Source organism: Sceloporus undulatus, chromosome 2, assembly GCF_019175285.1.
Source record: "Sceloporus undulatus isolate JIND9_A2432 ecotype Alabama chromosome 2, SceUnd_v1.1, whole genome shotgun sequence".
Taxonomy (NCBI): domain Eukaryota; kingdom Metazoa; phylum Chordata; class Lepidosauria; order Squamata; family Phrynosomatidae; genus Sceloporus; species Sceloporus undulatus.
The window spans coordinates 115,911,373-115,930,128 of record NC_056523.1 but is presented as its reverse complement, the minus strand read 5'-3'; the positions used below and the strand labels follow the sequence as shown (position 1 = coordinate 115,930,128).

General features: G+C 41.0%; 1 protein-coding gene across 1 annotated transcript in view; it reads right to left on the bottom strand.

The window, feature by feature from the left end:
* SLIT3 (slit guidance ligand 3) overlaps window positions 1-18,756 on the bottom strand; it is a 612,784-nt gene that overhangs the window by 43,996 nt on the left and 550,032 nt on the right. Inside the window, 2 exon segments of the mRNA XM_042452193.1 lie at window positions 2,351-2,488; window positions 12,568-12,661. Coding sequence (XP_042308127.1) covers window positions 2,351-2,488; window positions 12,568-12,661 — 232 coding nt within the window.

The window sequence follows — 18,756 nt, the reverse complement described above, 5'->3', positions numbered from 1 at the left end:
ACTCGAGAAAAAAAGACAGAAAAGAACAGTTAAAAAAAAAAAAGGGGGGGGGGGGGGGGGGGGTGGGAGACTATTTTTTGCTCAAAAACATATTTTGTATAAAAAAAAGTATTTGTAAAAGTTTTCTAAAAAAAACTTCTAAAAGCCCCCCACACCACGGTCCTTACAAAGTACAAGCCTCCCCCTCATAATCTCTCTCAGAGGGGAGGCAACATTTGAAGTTTCTCACTCTCATGAAAATATAGGCAAAGGTTTAGACTGCTAGGATATAAATTCTGAAAACAAACATTTAGTATATCAAAGTCCCTCTGTAATATATGCCCATGTGCATGTCTGTGTACATGCGCTCAGCTCCTAAAAGCCTCTTTTCACTGGTGGCACGTTACTTATAAGCAAAACACATTCCAAGGGCACAATAATGTGCCACCAATAGACTGTCACTTTTAGGAATATAGACGATGTGGAAATGTAGATGGAAATATACATTAGCTCTTTTCTGTGCAGCATATCAAGGAAAGATATAAGGAAAGTACAGCATGGGCAGAGTAGGCAGAGAAATTCAGCTGTTTATCTTTTGTAAGCACTGAGCTTTTGAATCCATGGCCTTACCTCACTTTAAGTATCAATACCTATCCTCAGAAATGCTAAAACAGAGTAACAGTACAGAAGTATGTGGTAGGAACAAGAGAAAGGGAACTAGGAAAACAGTAAATTGGTGTGGGTTCAATGCTCATGAAGAGGATTCACAAATGGTTCCACATTTCTATTTTACTAGAGTTCATTTTTGGAAGAGAGGTTTCTACTGCTCTCTTGCTGAGTCTGTAATGCACTCTAACACAAAAAATGTGTCTGGAAGGAAGCAATATCTCACTCTCCAGGCAATGATTAATGAATCCATTTGGCAAAGTGCCCTTATCTCTGACATACAGTGAGATTTTCAGGAGAGTGGGTCCATTGGCAGCTGTCAGAATTAGACTTCAAATTGCCAGGCAAAGCCACAGAGATCTTCCACACTAAAAGCAAAACTCTATTATGACAATCAGAATTTCAGCACATAGGGCAGTGGGGGGTAGGAGGTAAAGGTTCTATGAACATAAAACATAGCTTGAACTTTCTTAATCAGCCTCTGTGTCTGCCATTGCCTTAAATTCCTTATGAATGCATTTTCAAGTGGAGACAGATATAAGGTTTGCTGTGTGATAGAGATGGCTTGACGTTACATTTACTGGTCCAAAAATACAACTGTTAAATAACTATCTAACTACATAAATAAATAGAATGATTTTGAGTATTTTCAAAATGGATAAACACAAACTTGCAAGCTATTAAAGGGGAGGTTAGGGGAGGGAGACAGGTTATCTGCATGGAGGAAAGAGGGAGGGGGAAATCGAGCACAGATCATGGTTTGAATAAACAGACTAGGGTTACTAAAAATGGTTCTGCAGAGCATTTAAAGCATTTGGTCACAGTTAACATTCCACAATAGTAGTTAGTTATCATTACAGTAAAATTTAAAATAACTGTGCTGAATGAGTGTTCAAAAATAATTATACCAATTACTCTTGAGTTACTTTTGAAAAAGTAAGAATGTTACAAGTGGTTAGCACAAAGCAGTGAGTCAACATACTTCCCGCAACTTCTGTTTTCAACTGATTGCAGTACTTTCCAAATATGATTTATTTATATAGACCTTCAATGTAATGGCACTATGCTCCAGGGCTGACAATCTAAAAAAAACCCAAAACCACCAATGCACAGAAAACATAGATTACAGGGTGGCATGATGACCCATGCAGCCCTAGTGCCATCCTGCACCAACCAGATGTCTGAAGATATAAATATAGATAGATGAAAAGGATAAAACATATAAAGCATAAGTTATGTGTAAACATTTTTTTGCTTCTAGCAAAAGCATGTTTGCCCAGACTGGTCTTGTCAAGTGACACTGAATCCTCATCAGTTGTTAGCTGGTGATCTTAGAAAAATGAGCCCTGGTAGTGCAGTGGTTAAATGCTGGTACTCCAGCCAAAACATTTTGAGTTTGATCCTGCAGGGCCCCAGGTTGGCTCAGCTTTCCATCCTTTTATAGGTCAGTAAAATGGATACCTAGCTTGTTGAGGGCAACTGACTAACAAATTGTAAACTAATTGTAAATCTGAAGATGCCAGCCACAGATGCTGGCGAAATGTCAGGAAGAAACTCTGCTAGAACATGGCCACATAGCCCGAAAAAACCACAAAAAACTATAAATTGTAAACAAGTTAGAGAGTGCTTATCACTATAAAGCAGTATAGAAATGTCAGTTTAGAGATCATAACTTGATTTAAGAAGAACATTCCATCTTCATTACCTGAATCCTGGAGGACAAATGCAAGTGTATCCATTGACAGCATCTACACACAATGCCCCATGGCGACATTTGTGTGCCATGCAGTCATCATCATCAGTTTCACAGTGTTTCCCACTGTAGCCAGGTAAGCATTCACATCTGTAATGAGAACATCAGTGAACCCATAGGCACAAACCAGTGTTCAGTTATACAGGCAGTTCACACTAGGATGATAGGCAGAGCCATGGAGGGAGGGTGTGGCTTTGATACCCTCCATGATATGAGACCAGAGAATTTAAAAATAAGCAAGGTCCAATGGGCCAAGCTTGGGCATGTGATGGGGGGGGCAGAGTCAGTATTTAATAGCAACCCCCCTCAAAAAAAATCAGGCCTCTTTTGGTGCACACCAGTGGCATCCCCTTGTGGTGAAAGGTTAGGTTCTGGAACAGCTTAGACAGGTCAAGGGACCTGGAGTTGTGAAAGAACCTGCCTCTGGGGTAGACATGGGGGTTTTGCTCAACCTTACAAACTTGCGGGAGTTTGGAGGAGAGTGCCTTATGTTTACCTTCCTAGGACTGCATCACTGAAATCTGAATCATTGGATTCACCTCAGGGTCCAGTGTTTGTGCCCAAAGGGAAGGCTTGACACCAGGCTTTTCACTTAAATCAATTTTCTCAAGGGTTTTTTTGAAGTTCAAGGCTTAGCATTAAATAGGACATAGGTCAAATAAATGGCCCTTTATTCATCCAATTTATGTGTCTGGCCTCTTTACTTCATGGTCGGGTATCAAAAAGATCATTTATTATATGAGGAGAAACCAATATATACCCCAAAGCCAAAGGGCACTGCAAATCTACATATCTGTGGTGACAATCAAATAATATTTTCAAAGCATTTTTTTTACCAGACAATAAAGGGAACAATAAGATCATTTGTTCCTTAGTTTTTCATTTGAAGATAAAATAACAGAATAACACTTCTACTGCATTTGGATAACTATGCATTTACAGAAAATAGACTGGAAGAACCCAAATAACAGCAATGATAGGCTATTACACTTTTATATTGCAGTTGTTAAGTTGCTTGTATTAAAGTTGTGTCAGCATTTCCATTATAAACCCCATTTACTGATGTTTATTACTCAACCATAAAAAAAATGTGCTCTTGGATGAAATTTGGCATTCAAGATCTCGGGCCAGGGAGAACAGATCTCTGAAAAACTGGGCAGTCTCTCAAGAACTTAGACACTATGTTTTGGACTGGCTTGAATGTATTTCAGCCTATAAACTACATTTCAAACCTCCCAGCTGGATGTTAGTCTACAGATGGAAAATAGCAAGCATATCATTCAAAGCAGAACAAAAGATGAACATCTATTACTTCCATAGTTTAGCACACGTGAAAGATTTTGGAGACAGTACTTTCAGATACCTCTGAACTATGCATGTCAGCAGCTTATTTAATTCTAATTCTAATGTCAACCCTTTAATGTCTCTAGACTGTTGCTCCCTTTCCCAGAAACACTAGTAGGGAAAGATGGAAAAAGAGGTGAATCAGGAACAGGAGGTAATATACAGCAGAGATATTCAGATCACCATACTCAGAGTCTGAGTGGAATGGCTAAAGAAGGTATGGCCGTGTGCGTGAGAGAGAGAGAGAGAGAGAGAGAGAGAGAGAGAGAGAGGAGACAATCTGTGGGTAAAGAAATATTTAGTTTACATTTCTTGGGCCTGACAATAGAATATAGCCATCTTAGCCCCTTCCAGGCAGAAGTTTGCAAGTATGAAAAGTAAATGGGGGAATAAGGTGTTAAGGAAAAAGCAACATGGGATATACAGTAAATGAAATAAAACATGTATGTGAGAGTCAGGGTGACTCAGCAGAAGCCAATTGGGAACCACACAGGTGTAAATGGTAATACAATTAACAAGTCCTGAATGCCAAGGACAAGAAATGTAAAGTGGATAATTGGACACACCTGACAATTGTTAAGTGGTCAAGGCTGAGATGATGAAATCATTAATTGTAGGATGAACCAAGAGAACCAATGAGAATGTTGTACACGCCTACTGGGTGGAAACAGACAACAGTGGGTGGTACCATGCATTGACTATAATAATGACTATGCATCCCAATGTATTTTGTGGGTAGTAGTGGGTTGTAGAGTGGGTAGTAGTAGTGGATAGTGAGGAGTAGAGTATTGTTGTGTTGGATAGTTTTGGAGCTGTATATAGTAGAATAAAGTAGATCTTTTATTTAAGACTACTGAGTTGTCTGGTGTCTTGGGTGAAGCTACAAGAGCCAGCTGGATCCTGAAGAAGAAGGGTGAAGACGTCTGTGGAAGCAAGAGTGAGAAGGCTTGGAGAGTTTGTCGGGGTCTTCAGCCTATTCTCTGTAACTCTGCTAAGCTATAACCACTGGCCAAAACTGGTCAGCGCGGTGCACAACCAGGTGGTGAGTTCAAGCCAGAGGTGAAGAGCTACAACTCCCATCATCCCTGACATAAGGCAAGGGAGTGCAAATACAAGACCCACCCACAGTGTCCCTGTCCACTCTGTTCTGACATTTTAATATTTACATTTGAACAGACACAGATAGGTGCATGCTGTTGACCTCTTTTAAAAAGCAAAATCCATACAACAGCAATGACCAATTGTTTTTAATCACAATTAAAGGGGGTACGTTGGACCACAAACTAAGGGGACACATACTGAGTCCTTATTTACTAATGCTCTGAGACAGCTGGCTGAAGGTGTTCAATAATCAAGGTTATATCCTTCGTAGTGTTAGGAAGACGACATGCTCTCTCGATCCCTGTCCTTCATGGCTGGCAGCTCAGGGGGGAACGGCCGTAACGGATATGTTGCGCTGTATTATCAATTCATCCTTCAGGGAAGGGCAGTTTCCATTTAGTTTAAAAACGGCCATTGTAAAACCTTTGTTAAAAAAGCCCTCCCTAGACCCCCTAATTCGGAACAATTATCGGCCTGTCTCACTACTGCCTTTTTTAGGGAAGGTGATCGGGAGGGTGGTTGCCTTCCAGCTTCAAGGGATCTTGGATGAAACGGATTTTCTAGACCCATTTCAAACCGGCTTTCAGGCGGGCTATGGAGTTGAGACTGCCATGGTCGCTTTAGTCGATGATCTCCGTCTGGGCATGGACAGGGGTAGCGTGTCCCTGTTACCAAACGCCTGCCTAAATAAGGCTCAGTGGCCTTCGATACCATTGACCATGGTATCCTTCTGGAACGCCTGAGGGAGTTAGGTATCGGGGGCACTACGCTTCAGTGGTTCCGTTCCTACCTCTCAGGTAGATTCCAGATGGTGCAGCTGGGGGACTGTCGCTCCGACAAGAGGGCCCTTACATCTGGTGTCCCTCAGGGAGCGAGTTTGTCCCCCATGCTATTTAACATTTACATGAAGACGCTGGGAGAGATCATCCTGAGACACGGGGTGCGGTGTTATCAGTATGCTGATGACACCCAAATATGTTTCTCTGTGTCTCCGACTGATACAGTGACTAGGGATGGCATCTCTCCTCTAAATGCCTGTCTGGAGTCGGTAATGGGCTGGATGAGGGAAAACAGACTCAGCCTGAATCCAGAGAAAACGGAAGTACTCGTGATAGGTTCTCCTGGCCGGGGGAAGGAAATTTGTCCACCTGTCCTAAATGGGGTCACACTCCCCATGAAGGACTCAGTTTGCAGTCTGGGGGTGCTTCTGGACTCGTCGCTCCACCTAACTTCTCAGGTGGATGCGACGGTCAGGAGCACCTGCTATCAGCTTCGGCTGATACACCAGCTGCGACCCAACCTGAGCCGGGGGGACCTTGAAATGGTGGTACACGCCCTGGTAACCTCTCGGTTGGGTTTCTGCAATGCGCTCTACCTGGGGCAACCCTTGTACCAAACCCTTCAATTAGTACAGAATATGGCACAGAGGTTGGTTACTGGATCCTCCAGGTCCAGCCATATAACACCAGTTTTGCAAGATCTACACTGGCTGCCTGTTCGCTTCTGGGCGCAATACAAGGTGTTGGTTATTACCTATAAAGCCCTAAATGGCTTGGGCCCAGGGTACTTGGAGGACCGCCTCTCCCCATACAGTCTGCCTCGCTCTCTCAGATCGGGCAGGAAACATTTATTAAGAGTTCCTAAAGCAAGATATACTTCATCTCGGAGGGCTTTTTCCATCCCAGCCCCACAGCTTTGGAACTCCCTGCCCGACGAGCTCCACGTTGTCACCTCCCTTGATGTATTCAAGAGGAATTTGAAGACCTTCCTATTCCACCAGACTTTTCCCCATGTGCCTTAATGTTATCTTTTGTCTCCCTTTGATGATGTATACTGTTCAATCCAGCTATTTGTTATGGTTTTAATGCTTTGTAATAATTGGTTTTAGATGCTGTATAGTTTTAATTGCTATGGGTGGTTGGTTTGTACACTGTTGGGGATATATGTTGCTTATAATTGTTTTTGTTGCAATTTGTTGTTGGAAACCGCTATGATCTACACAGGAAAAGCGGTATATAAATAAAATTTTTGTTATTTTATTATTATAACACACATTTTTTAAACACCATTGTAAGCCACTTTGGAAGATTAAAATTGAAAGTTGATGTATAAATTTAAATAAATATACAATGAATGAGTGAATGAATATTGGAAAAAGTACGATAAAAAACTACTAAATGAGGCAACCTACTGTGTAATTTTTCTTGGGCATCTTCTGAGCTGTGCAATGGGCTTACATCAAGGAATATTAATACCTCCTTCAAAATATTTCCTGATGTCTGGAAACGAGATCTGATTTTTTAAAGTCTTTCTTAGAGCCCTTGTCTTTGGTCCAGGATAGTGTATCTAGTTTGAGTCTCTTTTGCCTTGATTTTCAATCTAACAACTGTATGTTCTGTTGATCCACCATCCACTTTGTTACAAACTCTTACCACTAGATTTCTTGCCCTAGGTTATTGAGCTGACCCTGCATAAACTGAGATACCTGAGCTCCTATGAAGCCCACTCTTCTCAGGTTGAAACCCAGAACAACTGCATATAGGCACAGAGTCAGAAGTGCTGTGCAAAACACTTTGTGCCAGGTGGTGTTACACGTCTATAAGCAATGGTGGCAGGAACAAAAAGTTGAGGGTTGTGTCTGATTAAGCCCAGGGGCTGTTATTTCTCAAAGTTTTCCAGAGGCATAGGAAAGGAGCTTAGCAATGTTTCAGGCACACTGGCAAGCAAATGATATCCATCATAAGATGCTGTGGGAGGAAATAGCTGCATTTAATCCTGTTGCTTTATTGATCCCTGTTGTCCTAATATAAAGTGATGTAATAAGGAACGATGTGCAGGTCCTTAGTCAAAACTGCCATGGATCACTTTTATGATGTGTATTGGCTATCACAGTAATGATAGAACCACCACTTTTATTAGAAAGGCTGCATTAAATCAGTGCTTTATTCTGTCAGATAGTAATTCCATGATTCAGAATAATAAAGCTTATTTGTAATCCTACTCTTCTACCTACACACTGGGCAATTGCCACCAAAGGTTTATTTTCCAAAGATAGATATTAAATTAGGAACACGGTATATATTGCAATGGACATTTTCATGAAGAATGGCACTGAACATTTTAAAATAAAAACAAAGAAAATATATTCCATAATTTAGAGGGGGGGTTGTATTAAAAGCTAGCTCCACTAAATAATCACAGACACTGAGGCCAAAAGGAACAAAGTGACATCCTAAAGTGACCACAAAATATATTAGTGCAGATGAATACTTCAAATTCTTGCCTACACTTTGTTCCCCAGTTACTGATATTTCCTAGTGTTATTGCATGTATTTTGTCACTTCTGTGCCTGAGCATTTCTCCCAAAAGACACAATTAATCACAACAGTAACAAATTGCTAGATTTCCTTCATCTCTGTGGTGGAGATGACATACTGGTACTTTGTAAGGCTGTTAGCTGCTGCCAGCAGTCAGCATTATCGGAGGCCGCCCGCCTTGGCAGGTTGGCCCGGTTGCTGCTGGGGATGTCCCCGCGGCGGGAACGGGTCCCCCCCGGTGAGCGGCTCCCAGCAGCCATGGTGTGGGGCCGCTCAAGCCGTGATTGGCTCTGGGGGGGAACCATAGGCGGGACTTCTGCCCGCGCTGTTGGGACTACAGGTCCCAGCAGACATCGCGGGCGGAAAGGCCCGTTGATTGGGCAGCGTCATTGGATGGCGCCGCCCGCTGATTGGAGGGAGGGCCGGGAGGTGGGCTTTGCGGCCCTTTCCAGGCCTCCCATTGGTTGGTGGGCCTATAAAAGGCCCACGAGGCGGCAAGGCGGGTGCCATTGCCAAGGAGCTCACCCACCCACCCTCCCTATGTGGATTGGGCTATTGTCACAACTATGTGGGGCGGTTGCATAGGTCTTGGATCTGGTGGGCGTGGTTTCCAGGGCTGCGTAGCACTGGATCGGGAGTCCATCCAGACACGGGGGCGTTGCCATTGCGGGGGCATCATCAATACAGCGTCCCCCGGTGGTAAGGGATAGTTATGGGTTGACGCACATCTGCGGAGATGTGATCAATCGCTTGGGCGATCGTTGGTACAGGAGCAGAAAGAAATCCCTTGCCATCCCGAAGCTTGGCCATGCCCAAGCACTGGGGTTCATCCACTCAGCACTGGGCTGATGGATGACAGATCCAGACCTCATGCATTGGAGCCAACCCTACCTTATGGATTTTGTATATACCTTTTGTCATGTTGTGGCCTTTCCTCCAACTATGTGCTGTTCTCTATTTGTCTGCGGCGGCGTCCCTCTTAAGCAACTTGCTGAATAGGAATGACAGTGTTTAAATAAACATAGGGTTTTTTTCTTTTCAAATGGAGGCTGTAATTCCAGCCAATCCTGATAAATGCTGGAGTTTCGTGAGCTATGCTTTGCATCTTATTATTTCACTTACTCATGTCTTCTGATTCCCTCCCCTTTTGCCTGCTTCTTTTATGATTTTTCTACCTCCCTTCAAATTGAATTTCTATAGTTGCTTTTAAGAAGAATTATTACAAAGGCAGACTGAAGCCATCCGTAATTCAGCAGTGATATCATCCTACCAGTACTTAGTTTTGAAGTACATGTCATACTGAAGATGGAGCAAGTTTGTTTTCTGCAGCTCCAGGGACTTCCAGGGAATGGGTACAAACTATTTGAAAAGAGATTCCACTTCAACATTAGGAAGGACTTCTTGAGGGTAAGAGCTGTTCAACAGTGGAATACGCTACCACAGAGGGTGGTGGAGTCTCCTTTTTAGAGGTTTTTAAGCAGAGGCTGGATGGCCATCAGTTGGGGGTAATTTGATTGTGGATTCCTGCATGGTAGGGGGTTGGATCTGATCACCCTTGAGGTCTATTCCAACTCTATGATTCTATGACATTGTTGTGCCATTATATTTATTCATCTTAAAATCAACTTTCTAAGCTCTGCCTCCATTACAGTTCACTCAAGATCACCTTTAACTCCAGTTTCTTTCTTCATGTCTGTTTTGGCCCTGTCAATACATATTAATGCCAAAACCAAGAATATTAGCAATGTAAATCCTTACTGATCACTTTCTCCAAAGGAAAAACAAAACATATCAGCATATTCATCCTTGCTGGACAATATAGAGAGAACTTTTCTGTGCACTTTTTAATTATTCACATTTAAAAAAACAAAAATTGCAATTGCTGCGATTTGATGGAATTTTCAAAGGCTGAAGCACTGAATGAGTTGCTTGCATCTTTTTGATTAATAATCCTTTCCTTCTGTGCTCACTGGGTACTTAACAAAGGGGGGAAATGTGAGTTTTGTGCAGAGGGGTTTTTTTTGCACAAATTACACAAAAAAATCACTTTTTCTCTTGTATAGGAAGTGAAAGATCTTGTACTCATTACCAAATTTTCAAAAGTGTTGATTTCTCCACAATTTAAGACACCTTTCCAGTTGAAGGTGAAAAAATGGTGATTATCCAGAAGAATAAAATGTTATTCTTTTTCAGCCCTTCCCTCATTCACTGCCCAAACTGAATCCCCATCCAGTCACTTCATTTCCTGAAAACAAACAGAGTAATTAACTAAATGGTTGGAAATTGATAGTTCATTTTGACCTGCTTTTCTGAGGTCCTCTCTGCACTGGTCAGGATACTTTGAAGCCTCCAGAGATGCCCCAACCCCCTCCCATTTCCTCAGCCCTTCATTCTGATGCCAGGCAACTCTTCACATGAGTGTACCACTCTGTGGTTTGGCACAGCAGCAGAGAGTCATTCACTCCTGAGGTCAGAATGAGAGGCCTAGCCTCAGTCATACAGTTAGACACTTTGTTCTGACCTCAGATTAAGTGATATGCACCAGCAGTGGCCATGCTGGACGGCAGAGCAGGACATGTTTTAAACAGCTACCTGGCATCAAAACAGAAAGCTCTGGACCTTTCTGGAAGATCCAGATAAAACAGGGAGTTATTTAAACCCATTTTAATAGGGTATACCCTGAATTTGTTGCTGAACAAACATTGTTTGGTCTGTTTGAGCCAGACTCAGGATTTGAGGTGTGCACTCACCAGTCTTCCCACTGAGAGGACAAGGAGAGGCCAATTTATTTGGCTCATGCAGAGAGGGCATTGGACTATATTCTCTCTGACACAACTACATTGTCTGGGAATAGGCAGGGGCCTAGGCTTGTGCTAATGAAACAGTTCAAAGCTATGAAAATGAGCCACAACCATAACACATCTCCTTAACATGTGGAGAGAGAAATAGTTTGCTGTGTGTATATGTGTGTAGGAAAGTAATATTTAATTTTTTAATATTTTATTGTTATGCTAGGAACTACAAAATCCATTACCATTGTCCCATTCTGGTACACCTCCTTCACTCCACACTCAGTGCAACAAACGGTTATTAATGTACATGGTGCAGGCTATAATTTGCAGTCTCTCTGGCAATATATTAATATTAAAATACTTAAAATAAGGAAATTTCTTATTTTCATAGAAAATTTTGTATAAGAAAATGTATATGTCTCTGTTCTACTATTGCTGGCAAGGTTTTATAGTCATATAGCCTTCTCCATGGCTGCTCCAAGGCTGTGGAACTCCCTGCCACAGGAGGTCAGGTTGGCCCCCTCCCTGCTCTCTTTCCACTGACATTTTTATTTAGGCAGGCATTTGGTGGCTGAATTTTACTAGTACTGGTTTTAACTGTGTTTTAACTTATGTTTTAATATTAATACTTTTTAATTTTTTTAATTTTTGTAAATTAATGCTTTTACTTCTGTCTTTTAAAATTATTTTGTCTTTTTAAATTATTGTAACCTGCCTTGGATCCCATTGTGGGAGAAAGGTGGGATAGAAAACCTTGAAACAGATAGATAGATAGATAGATAGATAGATAGATGCATCAGAAAAATTAGTTCAGTCAACTACAACAACACTCCTTCTGCTGGTTTCTCTGCTGACATTGTAGCTGGATCTTTGCTTCTTGTCAGAAAGGTAGAAAAGAGAACAACTGCAACAAAAGTAACAAAAGATAGGAGTTGGTCCCTACAAAAGTTGCTGCTGAAATTTTGCTTTAGGGTGTCACCATCTTGAAAAAGATGTCGGCTTTTTTCAAATCTTATATTGAGCACTTTCCCCATTTCCCTCATCTCAACTTAGATCAGGGACAGCAGTCATGAAACTCTCCAGAAGGTGATGGATTGCAAATTCCATCAGCCCTAATCAGCATAGCCAATGGTGAGTTATGTTGGAAGCTGCAGACATATAATGTTCCAAGTGACTAAGAGAAAAAGAGGATTAGATGCCTAATGTTCAACACCACAGAGCTGAAAGATGGTGAGTGTGAGAGCAAAGGAATTGAGCTGGAACTAAAGAGTCAGAGTGGAAAGAGCCAAATAGAATAGTGTCCTCTTTTTGCTTTACACCCACGTGTGAAGATTCACAGAAGTGTATCTGAAATAAAAATAATAAGAATACTACTTCTCTCTTTACTATGACAAGGTAAGTACTTGTTGCAGTATGCCTCTGCATATCAGTTGCTGTGAATATCAGGTGTAGCGTGTAGCTGTACCTGAGTCCATCTGGTTATATGAACAAAATGTTAGACAAGATAAGCCTTTGATGTGATCCAGGCAGGCTTTTCTTCTGTTCTCAGGTTATTTTGTGGCTATCTGCGGTTTTGCATAATGTAATATGGAAATATTAAGATGTGCTTACTTACCTATATCCTTTGTCAAGAGAGATACATTTGGAGTCATGTTTGCAAGGGTTCAGCTCAGGTACACACTGGTTGATCACCTCATCACATAGCTCCCCTGAAGAAAGAATCAAATTAAAAGGATGTTATATATATTAAACTGTTGTGTGAAATTGATAGCTTCTTTGAACATTTTCCAACACAAGATGAAGGGATAAAGATTTGCTTAAGAAGTAGATAATAAAAAGAAGAATGAAGGATATAACATGCAGTACAAAGGAAAACTTGAAACTGTTTAACAAACCATCTTGTGGTGTAGATTTATTGTGGCCTAAATGAACTGTGACCTAATTAATTAATTAATATCACCTTTTTGTGGATGATTAAGAGGAATCTTCCTATAATATCCAATGCATCTGAGGATGCAGTCTATGAAAACTCATGCTGCCAGCTTTTTCTTTCAGTTAGTCTCAAAGGTGCTACAAGATCTCTCTGCATATAATATCTGTTGGTGAACTGTGGCCCTCCAAATGTTGTTCCACTGCAACTTCCATTACCACTATCCAGAGTAATCTATAAAAATATCTGTAAGGCCCCTTTGCCTATTTTAGCACCAACCTTTAAGGTCACAAGGCTTTTATTTTTATTACAATTGACTATTAGATCTACCCCTTTGAATATGGAACATTATACCATTAATGGCATCTATCTCTGCACAGGTTTTGGCAAGGGGGTAGAAAACAGTTACATATTCTCCATAAAGACTGGACTTTTCCAATAAGCTGTACAAGACCAGTACTTTTTAATTTCTTCATCAATGACTGAGAATTACAAGTGAGTTGTCCTATACCAAAATGATTAAACCAAGGTTATTGTACTTTGGGTAAATTATGAGGCAGCATGATTAGTGAAGTCGAAGGTTTTCATGGCCGGCATCCATAGTTTTTTGTGGGTTTTTCGGGCTATGTGGCCATGTTCTAGAAGAGTTTCTTCCTGACATTTTGCCAGCATCTGTAGCTGGCATCTTCAGAAGATGCCAGCCACAGATGCTGGCGAAACGTCAGGAAGAAATTCTTCTACAGTGTGCCTGCGCCATACGCAGGTGCGCCATACGCGGCCTTGAGCATACGTGCTAAAGCCGCGGCGCGCGGGGTGGAAGGGGAGGCGTGTCCCATTCAATTGAATGGGTGCGCACGCCCATTGCGCCCCGCGTGCGCCTGCACCGCCGCCACGAGCCCCATTGTTTCCAATGGGGCTCGAGCATAGGCGGAATTCGCCTTACGCAGAGGGATCCAGAACGGATCCCCCGCATAAGGCGAGGACGCACTGTAGAACATGGCCACATAGCCCCAAAAACCCACAAAAAACTACAGCATGATTAATTGGAAAACACAATAATGCTTGAAAAATGGAAGGCAGTAAGAAAAGAGGGAAAACACACTACAAGTGGAGGAATTCAATCAAGGAAGCCACAGCTCTGAGTTTGTGGACAGCTAATAACAGGTTTTCTTGGTGGTCTATCGTTCAGAGGGTTATGGTAAGTCAAAGCTGACTTGACAGCACATAAGAACAAATGAGGTGCCCAAATTTGCAGATGATATCAAATTATTTAGGGTGCTTAAAACAAAAAGGGTCAGCAGAGATCTCAAAAATGAAATCTTCAAATTGGAATGGTGTAAGGTATAAAGTCAGACAAACTGGGGCAATAAAAATAAAAAAGAACAAAATTTCATAGCTTGATAGATAGATACAGTAGATAGATAGAGCTTGAATAGGGAGTGATTAACCAAGAAATGATTCTTGGGCATGTGGGTGTTAACTCAATGAAAACCAGTGTGATGATAAATTGAAAAAGGCACATTTAAGGCTAGAAATGATTAGGAAACGTACTGAAATTAAAGCTGTCAGCGTCACAACAGCTTTATTCAGATCTAAGTATAACCACATGAGGAATGTTGTATATAGTTATGATTCTCTCATCTCAGAAAGAGTATTGTATAGTTGGAAGACGAACAGAAATGGGACCCCAAAGAGCCCCATTTTCTCAACTATATTATGAGGAAAGATTACAGTGGTCCAAAACACACTGCAGAAATTATGAGACTGCTTTAACTGCCCTTGATCAATGCTAGGGAATTCTAACAACTGTTGTTTTGTGAGACATTTAGCCTTCTCTGTCAGAGAGCTCTGGTGCCATAATAAACTACAATCCCCAGGATTCCCTAGCACTGAGCCAGGACAGTTAATGCAGTCTCCAACTGGATAATTTCTGCACTGTCTTTTGGACCAATGTTATATTACCTCTTAATGGGAACATGAATGGAAAAGTGCTTCTGTACTAATGTTCTGCTTGTGGGCTTCCTGTAGACATCTAGTTGGCCACTATGGGAAACAGAATACAGTCGCCTTTCCTTTTTTGCAGAGGATCTGTTCCAGACCCCCTGGTGAAAATGGAGTTTTGCATATATTCAAGCCACATTAGCATGAATTTATTGCGGGTGCATGGTGGCGTGCAGACGTGCACTGAGGGCACATGCCCCATTCATTCTCCCTCCGTTCGTTCCTCGCGCATGAGCGAGGGATGTGAATCCGAAGATCACGAGAACAGAGGGAGGACTGTACTAGCTTAGGCCTGTTACAGACTGCCAAAATAAAGCTGCTTTGGGTCTCTTTGGAGGTATGCTGTTTAAATGATGCATGGGTCCTAAGAATCCGGAAGCTTCACCAAAGCTGCGCTCCAGTGCTTAGGAATGGAGTGTGGCTTTGGTGCGACCTCCAGACTCTTAGGACCCATGCATACCTCCAAAGAGACCGGAAGCAACTTTATTTTGGCAGTCTGTAACAGGCCATAGATACATCTTTGGTCTAATTCAGCACGATTCCTTTTCTGTTTTTATATCTGTTGCTTAGGCATAACTTTCAGCTTTAGCTCTGACATATGGAACCAACAGTGGAGAGACCTAGAGCCTCATTTATTAATATGTTGAGTGACATTATTGGGGGTTGCATAAATATTTCAAACATTAACTTTAATTTAAAACCAGTGCTTTATTTTCCTAGCATACCATTATAACCTGATTCAGAATTGTAAAACTATGCTTTTCAGTAATGCTAAACAGATTTAAGACTGTATATAATTATTAAATACCCCATAGAAATGCTCAGACTCTTGGACCCAAAGGATAGGTGGTCTTCTCAGGAAAATGGCCCTCAAGGGCAAGGGACACTTCACCTGGTTTTAGTTATTACCTCTTCAGTTCAAAGCTTAGTTTTATATTTCTAACTTATAACTGAACAGATTCATGATGTGCAAAACCAGCAGTCTTCTGAGTACTACATTATTTGGATATACTTCACTACCTCAGATTTGTGATACTGCCCAAGATGGACCTGGAACCCATTTCGTGTAAGTAATACCCAGATTATTAAATCCTTGTACCAAAACCTGATCCCAAAGTCTCTTAGGCAGTTTGAGCCACACTGTAAAGCTTCACAGACAAGTAGTATGTCTACAGAGTCCAACATGAATTTTGTACATTTACATACATACATCTGCAACAACACTTTCAACAGGAAAAACAAAGCTGTAAAATATACTACTAGACTGGATTAAATTTCTTTTTCTGCTAAGTACTCAGTTTAATGGAAAGAAAAAGCTCATTTAGGGATTACTGGCAACAAAGTCAAGCCATAACTTTCTGCAACATTGCTAGTGCTTTTCTCATAAGCACTGAAGTCACAAACTGAAGTATCAGTTGTAAACAATGCCCAACAGAATTGAAGTAAGTCAAAGCTACATGATGTTTTCCCACTAAAAATAATTTATATCATTCACCTTGCTTGGAGGGTGAGAGGAGGACACAAAGTTAACTCAAGTCAGGTTGTGTGAAATGGCCAAATGAGGATTCAAAGAACATAAAGTTCTGTGTGGTTGCAATACAAAATTCAACCACTCTTAGTTTACTGCATAGCTGGCTGCCAGTTCCCCAAAGAGACCCCAAGTGCTAGATTTATCATGTATCAACCTAGGATTTTCTAAGGAAAGAAGGAAAATCAGTTTTAGATAGTAGACAGTTATAAATCCTCTTCTTTAGTTCTGATGCGGCTGAAAAACCAGAGGGCTTTTAAAACAAACTCACAATAGTGGCTAAATCAGGATAAGTGCATATTGCCATTTGTGCAGCACTTTGAAAGCCCTAAATCTAATTGCAGGATCAAGCTACCAAATCAGTGGGAAATTGGTAAGTCACCACTTATGTAAGCTCCATTGATTTAATCAGTTTACTCCAGTTTGGAGCATATGTAATTATAGTGGGCCCTTTTTATCTGTGGAGGTTCCATTCCAGACTCCCCTTCCCACAGATGGCAAAAAATGCAGGACCTTAAGCCCTACAGTATTCAATGGTGGCATGTGTGGCCATGGATGTTCTCTCAGGGCCATGTGCACACACAGCCATCCATGGATGGCAAGCCTGTGATTGGGATGGGCACACTGTACATACAAAAAGGATATAACTAAGGCATGTGTCACTGACCACATCTGACTTTCAAGGAATAATCAAGCTGGCATGCAAGTGTTAACCATGGGAATGCACTCCTGGCCACTGCTGAATCTACAGCTTCCATGGCTGAGTCCAGGAATATGTCCAAGCTGAGAACTTTCATTTCCAGGAGGGGTGAACTAGTAAAAATCTTCTTGAACTCAATGTATCTTACTAGTGTAAAGGGTAGAACTTTTAAAGATACATATACAGTAGATAAAAAATGTACTATATCCACTATACTCCACAGAAATCAAAGCCTAAATCCAAGTGTCAGTCTTGACCTATTAATCAATTGGACATTGATAAATTAACACTTATAAAAATGAGACACAAAAAGGAGACATAAACGACTGCAGCAATTATATAAGAGATGAAACTCCCTAAATATTAGGATACTTAAATTGTTAAATCTTCACTTAGGTTAGGTCCCCATTGTTCACATCCATATGTCAGCATCCAGTACCCTCAAAACCTTTTAATCAATGGGGCTAAGCACTCAGAATTTATGATTTCCCTGATACTGCTTCTGCTTGTACTTCACTCCCATCCCAGGCTCATCAGAAAAGAAACAACAGCAGTGGAAAGGAAAATTTTGGGGGGTGGGGACAAGGGCACAGGAGGGAGAAATCTAGCACACCTACCTCCACTTGCCCATGTTTTAAATCACCCTTCAGTGCGATTCTGATACAAAATTCTGCCATCCTCATACTTAATTTGAATTACAGTATACTCACACAAGCTCTTTGAGGGTTTTTTTTTGGGGGGGGGGTAGGTAAACAGTACCTTGGTCAGTATAAACTGGGAGTAGGGAAATTAAGACGATAGAGTCTCTAGATTTCAGGGCTGCTGGTATGTATTTAGCAAATATGCAGAACCATCAAAGAATTATCGAATTATCAAAACATATACTATTTTTCATGTTTTAATATATTTAAGTGTACAAAATTAACACTTAAGAACATATGTTAACACTGACTCATCATGACCTTCTATGACTCCAAAACTAAGGCAGCAAAGACAACATTGAATTAAAGAAACAATCTTCATACAGCTGGATTCATGCAATATATTTTTCCAGTTTACCACACCAGAATTTCTGCATCAGAATAAATATCATTTATTTCATTTAACATCCAGTATTTTAAAATCAGAATAATATTTTCCTTGGTCAATGGAAGAGAAAAATATTGTGTGTATCATTTGTTTAAATTGTTGTTTTCCTACTGTCTTAACAACCAATTGGCTAAGGTACAGCCAAATGCCATGTGTTCTGCATTTTTGTTCTCTGAAATCCTATTTAGGTAATTCCTTACATTTGTTGTTAATATTAATGTGACATAGATAAAAGGCCTGGAAAACATTTTCTGTTTTATGGTGGGGTGTGTGTGTGTGTATGAGAGAGAGAGAGAGAGAGAGAGAGAGTATAAGAATACATGTGTGCATATGTGTGTGGTTAAATGCTGGTACTGCAGCCACAAGATTGTAAGTTCGATCCTAGAGGAGGGCTCCAAGGTCCATCCTTTGGTAAGTCAGTAAAATGAGTACCCAGTTTGTTCGGGGCAATTGGCTTACACATTGTAAACCACAATTAGAGAGTGGTAGTTCACCAATAAGTGGTATAGAAATGTACTTGCTATTGCTATATATTATATACGATCATTTTTTTCCT